Source organism: Macaca thibetana, chromosome 7 (genome assembly GCF_024542745.1).
Source record: "Macaca thibetana thibetana isolate TM-01 chromosome 7, ASM2454274v1, whole genome shotgun sequence".
NCBI lineage: Eukaryota > Metazoa > Chordata > Mammalia > Primates > Cercopithecidae > Macaca > Macaca thibetana.
The window spans coordinates 89,343,362-89,359,185 of NC_065584.1; the positions used below are offsets into that span (position 1 = coordinate 89,343,362).

Here is a 15,824-nt window from a genome sequence, read left to right on the forward strand (position 1 = left end):
GCTGTGTAATTAGCACGTACATCCTAGTCAGTCACTCTTTTTTTTTTTTTGAGGAGTCTCGCTCTGTTGCCCAGGCTGGAGTGCAGAGGTGTGATCTCTGTTCACTGCAACCTCTGCCTCCTGGGTTCAAGCAATTCTCCTGCTTCAGTCTCCCAAGTAGCTAGGATTACAGGCACACACTGCCACGCCTGGCTGATTTTTGTATTTTTAGTAGAAACGGGGTTTCACCATGTTGGTCAGGCTGGTCTTGAACTCCTGACCTCAATTGATCTGGCCGCCTCGGCCTCCCAAAGAGTTGGGATTACAGGTGTGAGCCACCTAACTGGCCACTCATTCTCATTTACCAAATAACCAAGCAATCAAGCCTCTGTAAAGTGAAATTCCCACAAATTATTTTTAATGACATCCTTTCACGTTTTCCTACACTTTTTCAATAAGTGGATTTCTTTTAACTCCCTGAACAGAGAACCCCGGGGCACAGGAGGGAGTGGCCAGCTGTGCTCACTGTCCCGCTGACCCAGGCCAGGCAGGCAGGTCATCAGGTGCTGGCCTGTCCCTAGGGGGCAGCAGTGGCAGCACTGATCCCTGGAAATCTTGTTCAGGCCACCAGTGGCTCCAGACCCCAAATCCCTCTTTCGGGGAGCAACCTGCACAGCCTGGCATGGTAAGTTGTATCCTCACCTGTCATTGGCGACGGGCAGGGCGATCTCAAACTTGGCCAGGAACTGGAAGTACTGCTCTTCCGTCTGCTGTGTGAAGCCAGTCCCCACCAGCAGCATCCTGAGGTCTTCTGCTCTGATCACCCCATTCTTGGCCACTGACCGGGAGCCCTTAATGTTAAAGATCCTCTGCAGACATTCGGACAGCCAAATAGGGTCGAGGAAGTAGAGGTTCCTCAGGCCGTGGCTGGTGTCTGGGAAGTGTAGCAGGGTGCCAGTTTCTATAAGGAAGCTGATGGCTGCCCCAGGCAAGGAGAGGAGGAAGCAGCAGTTAGACAAAGGAGCGAAAGGGACTCTGGGGTGGCCTTACTTTCCAAGGGGACCCAGGTCACAAATTCTTCCTAGGAAGAAACCAACATGCCCCACATGCTGGACCCTTCAGGCGGGTTGGCAGCCTGATCACAGGTGCCCTGGTGGCCCCTGGTAACTCTTGCCAAAGTCCTAGGCTAATGGCCACCTCGGTAACTACAGTTGATCCTCATTATTTGTGGATTCCGCCTTTGCAAATTTGCCTTCTTACTAAAATTTATCTGCGACCCCCAAATCAATGCTCCTGTGGTTGTTTGCAGACATGTGCTGAGTGGTGAAAAGTTTGCATTGACCAATGTGCACATTCCCAGCGGAGGCTGAACAGGGCAACACTCTCAACTCTCGTGCTGAAAACAGGGGCCTGCTTAGTGGTCTATGTCAGTGCCATGTTTTTTGAATTTTTGTGCTTTTTGTTGATGCTTTCACTGTTTAAAATGGTCCCAAGTGAAGTGCTGAAGCGCTGTGTAGTTCCCTAAGCGTGAGAAGGCTGCGATGTGCCTTATGGAGAAAACCTGTGTGTTAGATAAGTTTTGTTCAGGAATGAGCAACAGTACTGTTAACCATGAGTTCAATGCCAACAAATCAACACTATATATTAAGTACAGTGTCTTTAAGCAGCAACACACATAAAACAAGGTTCTGTATTGATGGGCTGATGAGAATGTTCTGACCAGAGGCTTGCAGGAGCTGAACCCTGCGTCTCTCCTAGGAGCACTGGTTTAGTATTTGCTATTTCAGTGATCATGGTGACTTTACAGAACATAAGTCCTGTGGCTAATGAGAATCGATTGTAACTGTTTGACCTCTGTCTCCCTGACTGAACGTCAGCCCTGGAGGGCATGGACCAGTCCATCAGTTTATATGTCTGCCCTTGTGGCCAACACAATGCTGGTGTAGAGTAGCTGTTTGTGTTCTCTACCTCCAAGGAAAGAAGGGTGAGAGGGAAGAAGGAAGGGGAGGGGGATGGAAGACAGAAACATAGGCTGATTATCGGTCTCTCATTCATTGCTGAGGGCCAGGCTGAAGTACAGACAGTTCCATTTTTCACGGGCACCCTGCCGCCCACCCCAGCCCCACCCACCCGACTGCAGGTCCTCGTAGTCTTTGATGTCATTGTCGGGCGTCTGCTCCACCAGCTGCTCCAGCTGCCTGTCCGTCAGGTACTGCACGTCGTCGTCCAGGCTGCGGCGCTGCTGCTCTGCCAGCACGGCCTCCTGCAGACTCAGGTAGCTCCTGGGGATCTGGGGGACAGACGGACGAGGCAATTCCTGAGGCATGCCCGCCAGCTGGGGCAGATCCTGCCTGGCCCCTGTGGCCTGAGTGGGTGGGACATTTCCACCCACTATCTTCCATCCTGACCCTCCCTCACCAAGAACCACTGAGCCTTGCCACATGGACATGGGCTTCACAGGAGAGAGGGGAAGTGAGGATCCCCAACAATGGGAAGCAGGCCTACTGGTTTAAGCTGGACGAGCGAGGTACCCACCAGCCTCCCTGCCAGTCGCTGGCAGCCGATGGTGCTGCCCACGTCCTTCATGCTGCACGTGACGTGGAAGATCAGCTGCCGCAGCCCTTCCTGGCCTTCCAGGCTCTTGCAGGAAATCTCACTGTGTGCAAAAAGACCCGTCTTTACTCATCGTGCCCCACTCCGAGGAAGTGCTGCAGCTTCTCTGTTTTCCCAAGAGGTTTGTCCTGAATGCTGGCAAGTCTGGAGAACTCATGAAAGACAACACAAGAAGTTTACTGAGGCCTTGCTTTGTGCAAATCACTGTGCTGGGTGCCCCACACTGTCGCTTTAGTCTGTCTTCCTAGACTAAACATGGCACTTCACAGAGAAGGAAAGTGAGGTGCAGAGGTACATTGACACCCCCAAGGGCACAAGCTGGGCAGGCACAGGCTCACGCAGGCTGGTCTCAGGTTCTGACCCAGAGCCAGGGCTCCTCTTATCACAGACCCTATGGGACTTTCTCAAGGTCAAAGCAATAATTCCTGACAGCCTCATCCCGTATTCCGAGCCAGGCCAATGTGTCCCAGGCTGACCCACGCACCAATACCCGTGACGCTCCACCCCGGGCGAGGGAATCTGAGAGCTGCCAGGGCAGCTAATGCAATGTGCAGTATATTTTACTCCCATTAGGGCACACAATTTGCTGAACCTCAGCTTCTTCATCTACAAGGTGGCAAACAATCCCCACAACCAGTGACAGGAGGTCAGCCCAGGGCAATTGAACTTATCTGCATGGACACGTCGTGATGCCCACCCGAAAGCCCCTCCCAACTCTTGGCCTTTTTTAACTCAAAGGCTGCTATCAGGACCACTCAGACCAAAGGCAAGGGCTAGGTCCTCCCTCCCCAGGGTCTGTCCTTGATCAGTGATCAAAAAATGAGATGGGCAGCAATTGGATGGGTGGTGCCCATGTTCAGTCACCTGGTTCAATGGGCACCATGCAGTTTCAGCACTGGCCCTTGGGGCGGGGACAGGGCAGAAAGGAAGCAAAGAGGGGGCATCTCCAGGCCTCACCCAGCCAGCCGTCTGGTAGGTCTTCACCCTCTCCAAGGCTGGGTCAGCTCTGTGGACTGCCCCCCCTTGGCCAGGGAAGGGGCCTAGCCCCACCCAGCCTCAGGAGCTCTCTGTAAGCAGATCCCAGGAAGGATCAGCGACTGGCACCCACATGAAGGCGGGAGCTGCTAGAGGCTGGGCACTCACTGTAAGTGTTTGAAGGTGATGTCTGGGAAGCCTGTGGCCCTGGAGCCGGAGGGGGAGCGGCAGAGCGCCAGCACATAGGCACGCAGCGTTGCAATCCTTTCCACACGGAACTTGGCTTCAATTAAATCCAGGTGTGTCCCGACCACCAGCACCACGGCATTTGGGGCCTTGGCCTGCAACAGAGAACCCCACGGCTGAGTATCGTCTCTGTTCACTGAACAAGGGACAGGACAGAGCTCCCAGCTGTGCTGACCCTGAATGCCACAGCCCTTGCTCAGCCACCAATCTGCAGCCTTGAGATGGTTTGGATGTTTTTCTCCTCCAAATCTTATGTTGAAATGTGATCCCCAGTGTTGGAGGTGAGGCCTGATGGGAGGTTGGGTCATGGAGGTAGATCCCTCATGAATGGCTTGGTGCCCTCCTGCAGTAATGAATGCATTCACCCTATGTCAGTTCACAGAGGAGCTGATTGTGAAAAGGAGCCTGGCTCTTCCTCCTCTCTCTCCTGCTCCCTCTCTCACCATGTAACATGCTGGCTCTCCTTCTCTTCTGCCATGACTAAAAACTTCCTGAGGCCTAACCAAAAGCCAAGCAGATGCTGAAGCCATGCTTGTATAGTCTGTGGAACTGTGAGCCAAATAAACCTCTTTTCTTCATAAATTACTCAGTCTCAGTCATTCCTTTATAGTAATGCAAAACAGACCGCTATAGGAATGTCAGCCCAGGCAGCACCTGTGCTCCTCATTCTCTGTAAACCCCGAGAGACCGTTGCATTGAGGGGTGTCTATGGGGTTCTGTGACCTCCTCTGCAGAGGGTGCTGAGTTGGACTTGTGAGAAGGGATTTCCGACCCTTCAGACATGACAGCAGCCATCAGAGGCAGGGAGACAAGGACATCTTTATAATGGGAAGAGAACCCTGCTCCCCTTTGGATCCAAGGGTGGGGGTTCCTAAATTTAAGGAAAGCAGGGAAATTACAAGAGCACCACCAGCCCTCAGCAGAGAAAGGTTTCAAGTGCCTCATTGCGAAAAGCAAGCAGGACCACGGTTCTGGGGACCTCCGTGGAACATAGCTCCTTTTTTTCTCAGTAGAGGGGATGCTTGAGAAAAGCAGTCGGATCTGCGAAGCTCTGGGAACTGAAATGGCAGGGCTGGCGTCTGGTGTCCTCACCTCGATGTTGAGCAGCCAGAACTGGAGGTTGGCCACGGCCTCCTCCCCCAGTGCCAGGTTCCAGACCACCACATACAGGGCCTTGTCTGTGAAGAAGCACTGGTTGACAGTGGCCATGCTGGCCGGTCCCCCGATGTCCCAGACGTTGAACTCCACAGACTCAACCTACTTGAGCAACAGGGCATTGACAGGGAGGCATTTTAGAGACAAAGGCTTCAGTCAATCAAAGAGAGACAACTGATAACTCTGGAAGCTGTACTTGGGGGTCTGAAAAAAAACAACCGTGGAAAAGTTCTGGACACCCTATAGTTTCTTAGGAAGCAGTTATCGGGGCGAGGGACAGGGGCCCAGTGGCATGGGAGTGGGACTTCTGTCTACTCCTAGCAGAGCAGAGGCCAGGCCCTGGACAGACGTCAGAGGGCCTGGCTCCGTCTGGCCTGCAGATGGGTAGGGGATGCCCTGTGGGAGGAAGCTGTGCTCTGATGTCATGGCTTGCACTGGGGTTCAGCCTCCCTGTGTGCCAGGGCAAGAGGAGGAGATGGGCCTCTGAACTTGTGGGGGTCAGAGGTTGGCGCCCACCAAGGATGCTGGGAAACTCCCTCCCACCCTGTGGGAATCAAACAAAAGATGAGCTGTCAGGCTGCCGGGAACGGCTGTGTAAACGGTGGTTTCTCTATCATTGCATGAGGTAAGAGTCTGGCCCTAGAAGCTAAGGCTGCAGTTTTCTACAGCAAGGAGTCATCTCTGTGAGGCAGCGTCAGCCTCCAAGACACAGCGTGCTGACCTGGTTTTGTATGAAGATGAAAACAGCTGTTCTCAACAAGCTAAGGCCGGCCACGCAGAGAGCTGCGGGCTCAGCCTTCACAGGATCGTCCTTCCACTAAAGCGTGGGGGGCCTTTAATCATCACAGAAAGGAAGTGGGGGCTGAAGGTCAGGAAAAATAGAAGCATGAATTCACCTCTCAGGCCTCAGCTAGAGGAAGCTAAGACAAGAAATGAGATTGCGTAATTGTTAAGAAAAAGGCAAAGCAGGAGAGAATGCAGAGGATTCTGGTTCCTGGAGAGAACCTTCAGACTGAGTCAGCTAGATTTGCTCTTGGAATGTTCTAGGATTGGCCTGGCATTGATTGTCGTGTTTGACTGTTCTGGCCCCAACAGGCAGCGCTTCATCCTTTAGAGGATCAGCGTCTGAGTCCATGTTAGAATAGATGCACAGCTTAAATGCCTACTTTCTCAAACCAGGTTTGGAAAGGGGTTGTGTGAGGAAGACGCTGGCACTGAGCATGGGAGCTTTGGGGGAAAATCATGGAACATCTGGATCTCAAGCCTCCTCAGTTTTCCACAATGAAGCAGCCTCCTTGCTCCTTGGATCCTGAGAAACCACAGGGTGGCAGAAATCCAAATACAGTTGATGAGGATGGCCTTATCTATGTGTGTTCGTTCCCCGAGCTCAGAGAAAGGGCTAACTGCCCCTGCTCTATTCCAGGGATGGAGTTCCCACCAATAGTCTGTGGGCTCTTTTCTCTGTTTCATGAACAGGAAAATGTTCATTTCCATTTGCCTGGCACTGAATGGAAAGCAGGATGATTAAGAGGTTTATGGATGGATTCAATTTTTTTTTGGAACAGAGTCTTGCTCTGTCACCAGGCTGGAGTGCAGTGGCATGATCTTGGCTCACTGCAACCTCCACCTCCCGGGTTCAAGCAGTGATGGATTCATTTTAAGTAGGGCTTAGAAACAGGACTTTTCAGAATCTGGGGTGAAAGCAGGTGTCAGGGAGGGCAGGGCAGTAAGTCCCGGAGTGCTTTTAGCCTCCTCAGGGCGCGCGGGGGGCGGGGGCAGATGCTGGTGTGTTTCACTGCCTGCAACAGTGGTTAGCTCTCAGTCCTGGGGGTGCCTTACCCCAGACCACTTGAACTTGAGTCCTTGGGGTCAGAGAGCAGTGAGGTGAGGCCTGGGAATTGCTATCTTTAAAAGCCTCTCAAGGGAATCTAATGGACAGCCAGGGTTAAGAAACACTGTCCCAGAGCCTCAAGTAACTATAACAGAAACACACAGGGTGGGAGGATCGCTTAATCCTCCCACCCTGTTATCGTTACTTGAGGGGAGGTTGAGGATGCATCCAGCCTGAGTAACAGAGTGAAACCCTGTCTCAAAAAAAAAAAAAAAAAAAAAAGAAAAAAGAAAAAAAGAAAAGAAAAAGAAAAAACCACAAGTCACATTAAGAAATGATTCGCTGCCCTTGGCAGAAGCTGGTATGGAACAGTACACAGTGGCTCCTGCAAAGGTCCTGAGCTTTGGACACTAGGCCAAGAAAATCCTGGGCTCTCTGGGGAGAAGGGAGAAGGAGTCCAAGGGGTGTCCCTCCCACCCACAGGGAGTCTGCACGCCGACCATCCTTGACCTTGGCTCTCGAGCCAGCCGGCCTCTGGAGCTCCCACTTGGTGGTCCTGATGGTGGCCTCTCCGTGCACCACCTGGGGGGCCCTCCCCGTCTGTAAGATCTCCAGGAGGGTGGACTTGCCCTGGCGCGGGGGGCCCACGATGATCATCTTCATCAGCTTGCACTTCTCTGCTTTCCGCAGCTGAGCACGCAGGTAACACAGCATTGCTTTGGGGCCTGTGCAGAATCATTAGGGGAAAGGGTAGCTGTGTGGGAACGTGCTTACATCTCTTAGGACACAAATCCTGTTGTGAAGGAACTCTTTCTTTGTGTTTTAGTGGGGACAGTTAAGGAGGACTACTGGATCAGGTGGAGGGAAGGCGTGACACTAATGACCCCAAAAGTCAACTCTAAAAGGCAAGAACCTATGGACAAAGACCTTGCTGCCTAGGAGGTCACAGTTTTATCACCTGGTCCTTCTGGTAACGATTGCTTTAGGGGCAATTTTATAGCATCTTGCCAAACCTGGAACCTGGAGCTGGGCTCCATGGGTCACCAACTATTTCCACCCCCAGAACTTAACAAGTGGACTGGAGTTGCCTTTCCAAGCAGGTGATGGCAGGGGACAGGGCTGCGGAAGCCCTACCTTCTTTTCGGATTTCTGCAGGCACATTGCTGATGGTCAGGTCTTCAGTGTCCAGCTGCCAGAGGTTGCTCAGCTGCCCCAGCTCAGGAGGGAGCTCCCGGAGGCCAGGGTTGCTGAAGACAGATGTGCTCACCACGAGATAATACATACACACACATACACACACACGCACACGCACACACACACGTGGCCCCTGTCAGCCTCTGCAGCCTGCACCCCAGACCCCATACTTTGGGCCCTGATTTCAACACTAATTCCAAAGCCTTTCTCCTGGAGCGTCAGTGGTGAAAAGGGCAGCTCTGTCTTCTTCAAATCCCCATGGCTTAGAATTGAGTCCCCTCCCCCAGCTTTCCTGTCTCTGCTACTAATTACATCACCATAAAGATGATCACTACCTCTTCTTGAAAAGGCGATGTCACTTTAATATTAATATAACATTTTACGTTCTCATCAAGCTTTGCACACTGCCTAGAACCCCTGGCAGTAGCTGGCATGCAATGGGAGCTCAGTAATGAAAGGATAAATGATTGAGTGGTTCTCCTTATCACAGCCCGAGTGATGTAGCAAAAGTGTGTATCATTGCATCGCTACTCCATCTTCCTCTCTCCCCACCTCCTTGATCAAGCCCTGTTCTGAAAATCCTACTACTGCTTCTTGGAAAGTAGATGGCTTCTTTCTGCCTGGCTTTCTGTGTCCCAGTTGGTTTAGGGATGGGTGTTCTGCTTCTCTGGGCCAGCAGAGCCAGCACGGCCCCTCCAGATGTGTACTTACTTTCCCAAGTAGAGCTCTGATAAGCTCTTCAGTAGGCAAACCGAGGGAGGGACTGCATCGAGGTGGTTGTCGTTCAGGCAAAGGACTTCCAAAGACTCACTTAGGAAGGCCGGAAATTCCAGCACACATGCTGCAAAGACAGGGCAAAGCAGACTGCATTTAAAAATAATTTTGGACCATCACACCTTGGTGACCAGGTGGGTGTATAAATGGATGCAACCTCCAGAGGGCATTTTGGCAAACCTATCAAAACAAAATGCTTACCTCATCGACCTAGCAATTCTCATTCTACAGACAGCCTTACATGCATGTGTGGCAAAGATGTGAGAATGAGGACACTCAGTGGCAGAGGTAGAGGACAATCTATGACAACATATGTGTCCAGCCACAGAGGGTTGGTTCAATGAGTAATAGAATAATTGCAGCTATTACAAAGCATGGGGCAGGTCTACATGTATGGGGGTATGAAGTGATACTCAAGAGCTACCCATCAATTGAAAAGGCAAGGTGCTCCAGGCATGGTGGCTCACACCTGTAATCCTAGCACTTTGGGAGGCCGAGGCAGGGGGATCACGAAGTCAGGAGTTCAAGACCAGGCTGGCCAAGATGGTGAAACTCTATCTCTACTAAAGTTACAAAAATTAGCTGGGCGTGGTGGTGGGCACCTGTAATCCCAGCAACTCGGGAGGCTGAGGCAGGAGAATTGCTTGAACCTGGGAGGAGGAGGTTGCAGCGAATCGAGATTGTGCTGCTGCACTCCAGCCTGGGAAACAGAGCAAGACTCCGTCTAAAAAAAAATAGTTCAGAACCGGATATCTAGAAGGCTTATTACTGTACCAGAAAATATCTGCACACATGCATGCACACACATGCACACCATGTATATGTTATATACACACACACCACACCTGCACATGTGTATGCATATAGGTTACATACAGTTGTTAGACAGGAACACAATGGTTACCAGAGATGCACTGAATTCCATAGTTGTCTCTGGGGAAAGGAATTACTAGAGGACTGAATATTTACCCCATGCCCTTTGCTACTGTTCAAAAATGGTGTTTTAAAATATACATGCATTGCTTTTTCCATGAAAAAAAGCTAGTTAATGAAAATATACCACAGTTGGCTATTTTTATGCTTCTTAAGATGACATTCTTTGAAAAACCAGCCAACTGTTTAGTGTTTAAGTGACTTTATTAATTAGGCTAACTATGAGATTACCATGAAAATCATGTCAAATGTGCTGTTTCCACGGGCACCAGAGCATTTGAGTTGAGAAAGAGCTTGGAAACGCACACTGATGGGAATCAGAGGTTTGGATTTCAGCAGAATCTCTGAAGTGCCTTTATCCTCTCTACTAAGGCCTGGAGAGTGGGGAGGACAGCATGCCTGGGAGCTCAGAGAATTCAAGATAAAACAACTGCCTCAAAGCCCTCTCATAGGGTTCCCTGCCAGACACGGAAAATGGAGAAGCCAGGATTCTTTTGTTGGGCTGAAACCAGGCTCGGTTGCCCTTGATCATAGCTACCCTGCCTCGGCTCTGGATTTCCTCCACACATGTAGCTGCAATAACAATGGTAATGGGTAACCTGGCCTCCAAGAACATTCGGGGAGAGCCGATAATGGAATACCAAAACCAACGCCTGGAAAATCTGCCCAGTTAGCTGCACTGTGAATGGAACTCACTGCAGGGGCCCCTGCGGAAATGAAGGTGCACCAGCCTTCTAAAGATGGCTTTGTATGAGTCCTTGTTAGGTAAGGAAATGTTCAAAAAGCTTCCTTTTTTTTTTCTTCAGTGAAAAAAGATGATCAATATTAGCCTGCCCTAATTCACATTTTCATGAAAGAACATCAATAACGAGAAAGGCTTACTTTCTCCCCAGAGAACACATTCTAAACACCTGGCCTCTGTGCTTTCCAATTTTAAAGTTTCGCTACGGTGTTTATGAAGCCTCTTTAGGTAAGAGACGGGTGAAATAATGAGCTATGATTGCAGAGGCAACACCTGTAACAGACCTCCCGGCCCGGTGTCGAAAATGATGGGCACTGGGCTGGGGAGAACACAGTTCGGGGTATTTATGAACTGTAATTATTTATTCATAAGTTATTTATGACTGCTGGTCTGATTTTTACCGTAAAAACGGCCATCCAAATTATTTTTGGATGAGGCCACTGCACAAATATGACTACTTGAATGTACATAAATCTACTTGGAATTTTACTGTCCTTCTGCAAACAAGTTGTCTTTTATAGATAATTCCTTACCCAAGGGTCCATGGCCCTGAGAGAATAACCCTACTGAGGAAAAGGGTTTGCAAACAGCCTCCTTCTTTTCACTCAGGTGTGGGCCTCAACTTTCTAGATGAAGTTTAAAGAATCAAGAGGCTTTTGTCATCTGCCAAAGCCAAGATTCACCTCTGCCAGAGAACCTCCCGGGGGCGCGGCCCCCTCACGTGGCTCCCCAGACATCCTCCTGCGGGCCGCCAGCTGTCATTTTTCTGGAACATTGGTACTGCGCATGCTCCTATGGTGCTTTTCCATGCTTGCCCGTGACTTTCCCCTCTGGCGTCTCATTGAGTGCTGAGCCCACTTCCTTGCACACTCCTCTGTGGTCCCAGGAAGGATTCGGCATTTCTAAGTTGGAGACACGTTTCTAATCCACACAAGTGGATTGCGTGAACGAGGTCTACACTAGCTCCTGTTCTCATACCCATCATCCTGTCTGGCATGAAGAAGATGGTGTTCGTTTCCCCTTCCTTCCAAGTGAAATCCCTATGTCTGGACTCAATTTCTAAAGTCCTAAGGCCCTTCATTTATAAAAGGATCAGTTATGAAATTCATAATTGCATTTCCCTATTCATGTGGTTAAGGACATTTTCATTTGTTTCCTGGCCCTCTGGACTTCCTTTTCTGCAAATTGTTTATATCCCTTGGCCATTTTTTTGCCTATTGTGTTGTCTTTTTTTTTTTTTAAATCAATTTGTAAGCATTCTTTGTATATTAAGGACTTAAGCCAATTCGTGTTGCAACAATTTGTGTTGCAAATATTTCTTCTTAGTCTGTTTGCATTATGACTTTGTTTATGATGCTTCCCACCGCACACAATTTTTGAATGTTTATGAAGCCAACGATTTTAGTCTTTTAAAAAAATTATTCATGGATTTTCCAACTAGATTTTAAAGATCTCCCTGATAGCCAAATTATACCTATATTCCTTAAATGTTATTGTTTTCTTTTTTTTATACTTAAACCTCCTACCACATAGACATTTTTGTAATCTAGTGTCGTGTTTTGTCCCCCTTCCAGGCAGGAATACCAACACCATTTATTAAAGCAAGCAAGCATCCTTTTACACTAAATTGAAATTCTGTCTTTGTCATATATTATATAATAATAGTCCCCAATCTTTTTGGCACCAGGGACCGGTTTTGCGGAAGACAATTTTTCCATGGACTGCAGCACTGATGAAGGGGATGGTTTAGAGATGAAACTGTTCAACCTCAGATCATCAGGCGTTAGTTAGATTCTCATAAGGACGGCACAACCTAGATCCCTCACACGCGCAGTTCACAATAGAGTTCGCGCTCCTATGAGAATCTAACCCTGCCGCTGATCTGACAGGAAGTGGAGCTAATGCTGACTTGCCCACCGCTCACCTCCTGCTGTGTGGCCTGGTTCCTAACAGGCCACGGACCAATACCGGTTCACTGCCTGGGGGGCGCTGGGGACTCCTGATATATTTCTATATTTACTTAGGTCTATTTTTGAACTCTTTTATCTGTTCCACTGATATTCCTTTTTCAGTCACATATAAACACACATGCTCTTATGGGACAGATCTCTATGTGTATCATACTCAACACACAAGCACACCAGTTCATCCAAGAGCGTAGCAGTGGCAGACTCCCTAGTTCACCTCTTGCAAATGTGTCCTCGCCTCTGTGGCGTCGCTCATCCCTACCTCACACTATCCGTACTTGCCAACAGCCATCTATCAAACTGAAGAAGAAAGCTGTATTATGTTTAAAACGACTTGGACATGGGTTCTGGTTTTCTGGGCCAGCATCCTGAGGGATATTTCTGTGAACGGAGCTGGCTTTGGAAGTCGTAGCTTTGAGGTTAAGAAGCAGAGCTGGTTGTTTAATGAAAGGGACAGCTCCATACTTTCCCCTGCGTCTCACAGAAGATAATGGAACTAAAAGAGCTTGTTTCCCTAGATGTACTCTGTGCTGAACTGGCCTTGTTGTGTGACCAGCACAAAAACTAGGAAAATTTCTGTCTCTGATGAGTTTTGGGGAAGACCACAAGCCCCTGTGCAACCTCGGCCTCACCTCAGCCTGTGAGGCCAAAGGTGGCCGTGATCCATGTGGGCTTTGCAAGATGCCATCGTGTGTCAATAGAGACTTAACAGCACTGAGCTGCTGGTCCAGGGCTGAAGTCCCACAGTCCTGGGATGAAACCTGGCTTTGCTACTGAGAAGCAGCCACACAACCTGGGACAAATCAGTCAGTCCCTATGCCAAGGATTGAACTGTGTCCCCTGCCCGCCACCAAATTCATATGTCAAAGCTCTAATACCCAATGTGACACTATTTGGAGATGGGCTATTTGAGCTGTAATTAGGTTTAGATGAGGTCATGAGGGTGGGGCCCATATGATAAGATTAACGTTCTTATAAGAAGAGGGGCCAGGAGCGGTGGCTCATGCCTGTAATCCCAGCACTTTGGGAGGCCAAGGCAGGCAGATCACTTGAGGTCAGGAGTTCAAGACCAGCCTGGCCAACATGGTGAAGCCCTGGATATCTGAGAGGAGGGCGCCAGCACTGTCAGGGGCTAGGAAGGGCCTTCTTCCTGGCATCCTATATTGTATTAAAATACAAAATTATTATTTGGAGATGGGATATTTGAGCTGTATTTAGGTTTAGATGAGGTCATGTGGGTGGGGCCCCTATGATGAGATTAACATTCTTATAAGAAGAGGGGCTGGGTGCGGTGGCTCATCTCCAAAAATACAAAAATTAGCCAGGTGTGGTGGCACATGCCTATAATCCCAGCTACTCAGGAAGCTGAAGCAGGAGAATAGCTTGAACCTGGGAGGCGGAGGTTGCAGGGAGCCGAGATCGCGCCACTGCACTCCAGCCTGGGTGACAGAGTGAGACTTAGTCTCAAAGAAAAAAAAAAAAAAAGAAGGGGAAGAAAGACCAGAGTCCTCGCTCTCTCCCCCATCTCAGGACACAGAGAGAAGGGCGCCAGGAAGAAGGCCCTCACTAGCCCCTGACAGTGCCGGCACCCTCCTGTCAGATATCCAGCTTCCAGAACTTTGAGAAAATAAGTGTCTGCTGTTGAAGCACTCGGTCGATGGTATTTTGGTATGGCAGCGGAGCTAAGACACCCTGGGAGCTTCAGTTTCCCCAGGTGCAAAATGGGGAACTGTGGCCCATACTTCACGTTGTGAGGATGAGAGACTCTCACATACATAACCTGTCTAGGGCACTGCTTGGCGTGTAGATCAGCTGCATACGTTAGCTGCTGGCATCACTGGCCTCCATGCAGGAGAGCAGGGCTTGAGGATACTGGAGTGTCACACATGGGACAGAAGGAATGGGCGTAGCTCATGTGCAGGGTTCTCATTTGAACATGGACATCTGTGGCATTGCAACAGGGCATTGAAGGGGAAGGCTCAAGATAAGGGCGATCCCCTCTTTGGTGGAGCAGGAACCAGGCTACCCGGGCTGTCTCATCTGGGAACACCAGCATCTCCCAACCAACACACACCTGCCTCAGTCCCGGAGCGCTGGCGACCTCTGGTGGTAAAAAAGGCAATACGCTTTGTTTTCAGTCCATCTTCATTTCTGTGCGGAGGAAAAAGAGAAAATTTGAGGACAGCATGGCAAAAACATTACTCTTTTGGTTGTGATGTTATAATGCCAAGCCACGGAGATAGAGGGAAATTCAGGTGCAACTCTTCAGGGCCTGGCAGGGGTGCACGTTGCAGTGGCGGCTGCCTTTTACACTGCCCCCCGCAGAAGTCCTCTTTGGCGTGCAAGTTCCACCATGATACTGCAGGGTGGCCTTCTGCAAATGAATGGGAGTGGCTGGTTTCCAGAGGCTGGCTGGGCTCATCCTGGCTTTCCACCTATTGGAAGGCTTTGGGGCTGGGTGCTTTTATTCAATTACGCATCCATTTTAGTTAGTGATCAGCAGAGACTTCTGAACAGAATTACAGTTCAGGCTGAAGTGAGAGACAAGATTCTCCAGGAGACTAAAAATTAGAAATGAAAGGACACCATTATGGGCTGCGTCCCCCCAAATTCTTATGTCAAAGCTCTAACCTCCAATTCCTCAGAATGTGACTGTATTTGGAGACAGGGCTGTTAAAGAGGTAAATCAGTTAAAATGAGGTCATTAGGATGGACTCTAATCCAATCTGACTGGAGTCCTTATAAGAAGAGGAGATTAGGACACAGACACAAACAGAGGCCCGACCGCGCCAGGACACAGGGAGAAGACGGCATCTGCAAGCTAAGGAGAGGGGCCTCAGGAGACACCAGCTAGGCCTGCCCACGCCGCCACCTCGGACTTCAGCCCCCAGGGCTGTGAGCCAGTGATTTCTGTTGTTAAGCCCCCAGCTGGTGGCTCAGCAGCCCTTGCAGACTCGCTTGCCGCCATTCCGAGGACCTGCTCGACCGCGGCCCCATACATGCTTTGGGGAGGAGAGGCCCCTGCTTACTTGCCAAGTTGGTTTCTGGAGAGATCCAGGGTTTTGAGCTGCCTGCAGGTCCACTTCTCTTGAGGTGGAAGTGCTGCCAGCTGGTTCCCTTGTAACCTCAAGAATGTGAGGGCCTGAGAGAGAGAGGGAGGGAGAGAGAAGCTAAGATGGCATCAGATACAAGAAGGGAGGGGAGACTGAAGAGCCAGTCAGTTCCCGACCACGTGCAGTCAAACGATTCCAACCAATTTGCCTTCATGCAGATCCCAGTTGTGTGGGGCCCAGCAGCCTCTTCAAACTCATGAAATGATATCAAACAGAGCAACGGGGCCATCTATCTACAGGAGCTCTTCCCTCAAGGGCAGTGAGAGGCAATTATTCTAGAGTGAAAGGAGCCCAAGTAGCTG

The 15,824-nt window shown here is 49.9% G+C and overlaps 1 protein-coding gene across 5 annotated transcripts in view; it reads right to left on the reverse strand.

The window, feature by feature from the left end:
- The window catches only part of LRRK1 (leucine rich repeat kinase 1), a 154,324-nt gene that overhangs the window by 35,338 nt on the left and 103,162 nt on the right, over window positions 1–15,824 (reverse strand). For all 5 annotated transcript variants that reach the window (XM_050799741.1, XM_050799743.1, XM_050799740.1 and 2 more), the window contains 10 exons: window positions 15,439–15,551; window positions 14,484–14,560; window positions 8,705–8,834; window positions 7,934–8,046; window positions 7,310–7,524; window positions 4,906–5,070; window positions 3,736–3,908; window positions 2,515–2,635; window positions 2,110–2,269; window positions 682–958 (listed from right to left, as the gene is read on the reverse strand). In XM_050799741.1, coding sequence (XP_050655698.1) covers window positions 682–958; window positions 2,110–2,269; window positions 2,515–2,635; window positions 3,736–3,908; window positions 4,906–5,070; window positions 7,310–7,524; window positions 7,934–8,046; window positions 8,705–8,834; window positions 14,484–14,560; window positions 15,439–15,551 — 1,544 coding nt within the window. The remainder of the gene's footprint in view (window positions 1–681; window positions 959–2,109; window positions 2,270–2,514; window positions 2,636–3,735; window positions 3,909–4,905; window positions 5,071–7,309; window positions 7,525–7,933; window positions 8,047–8,704; window positions 8,835–14,483; window positions 14,561–15,438; window positions 15,552–15,824) is intronic.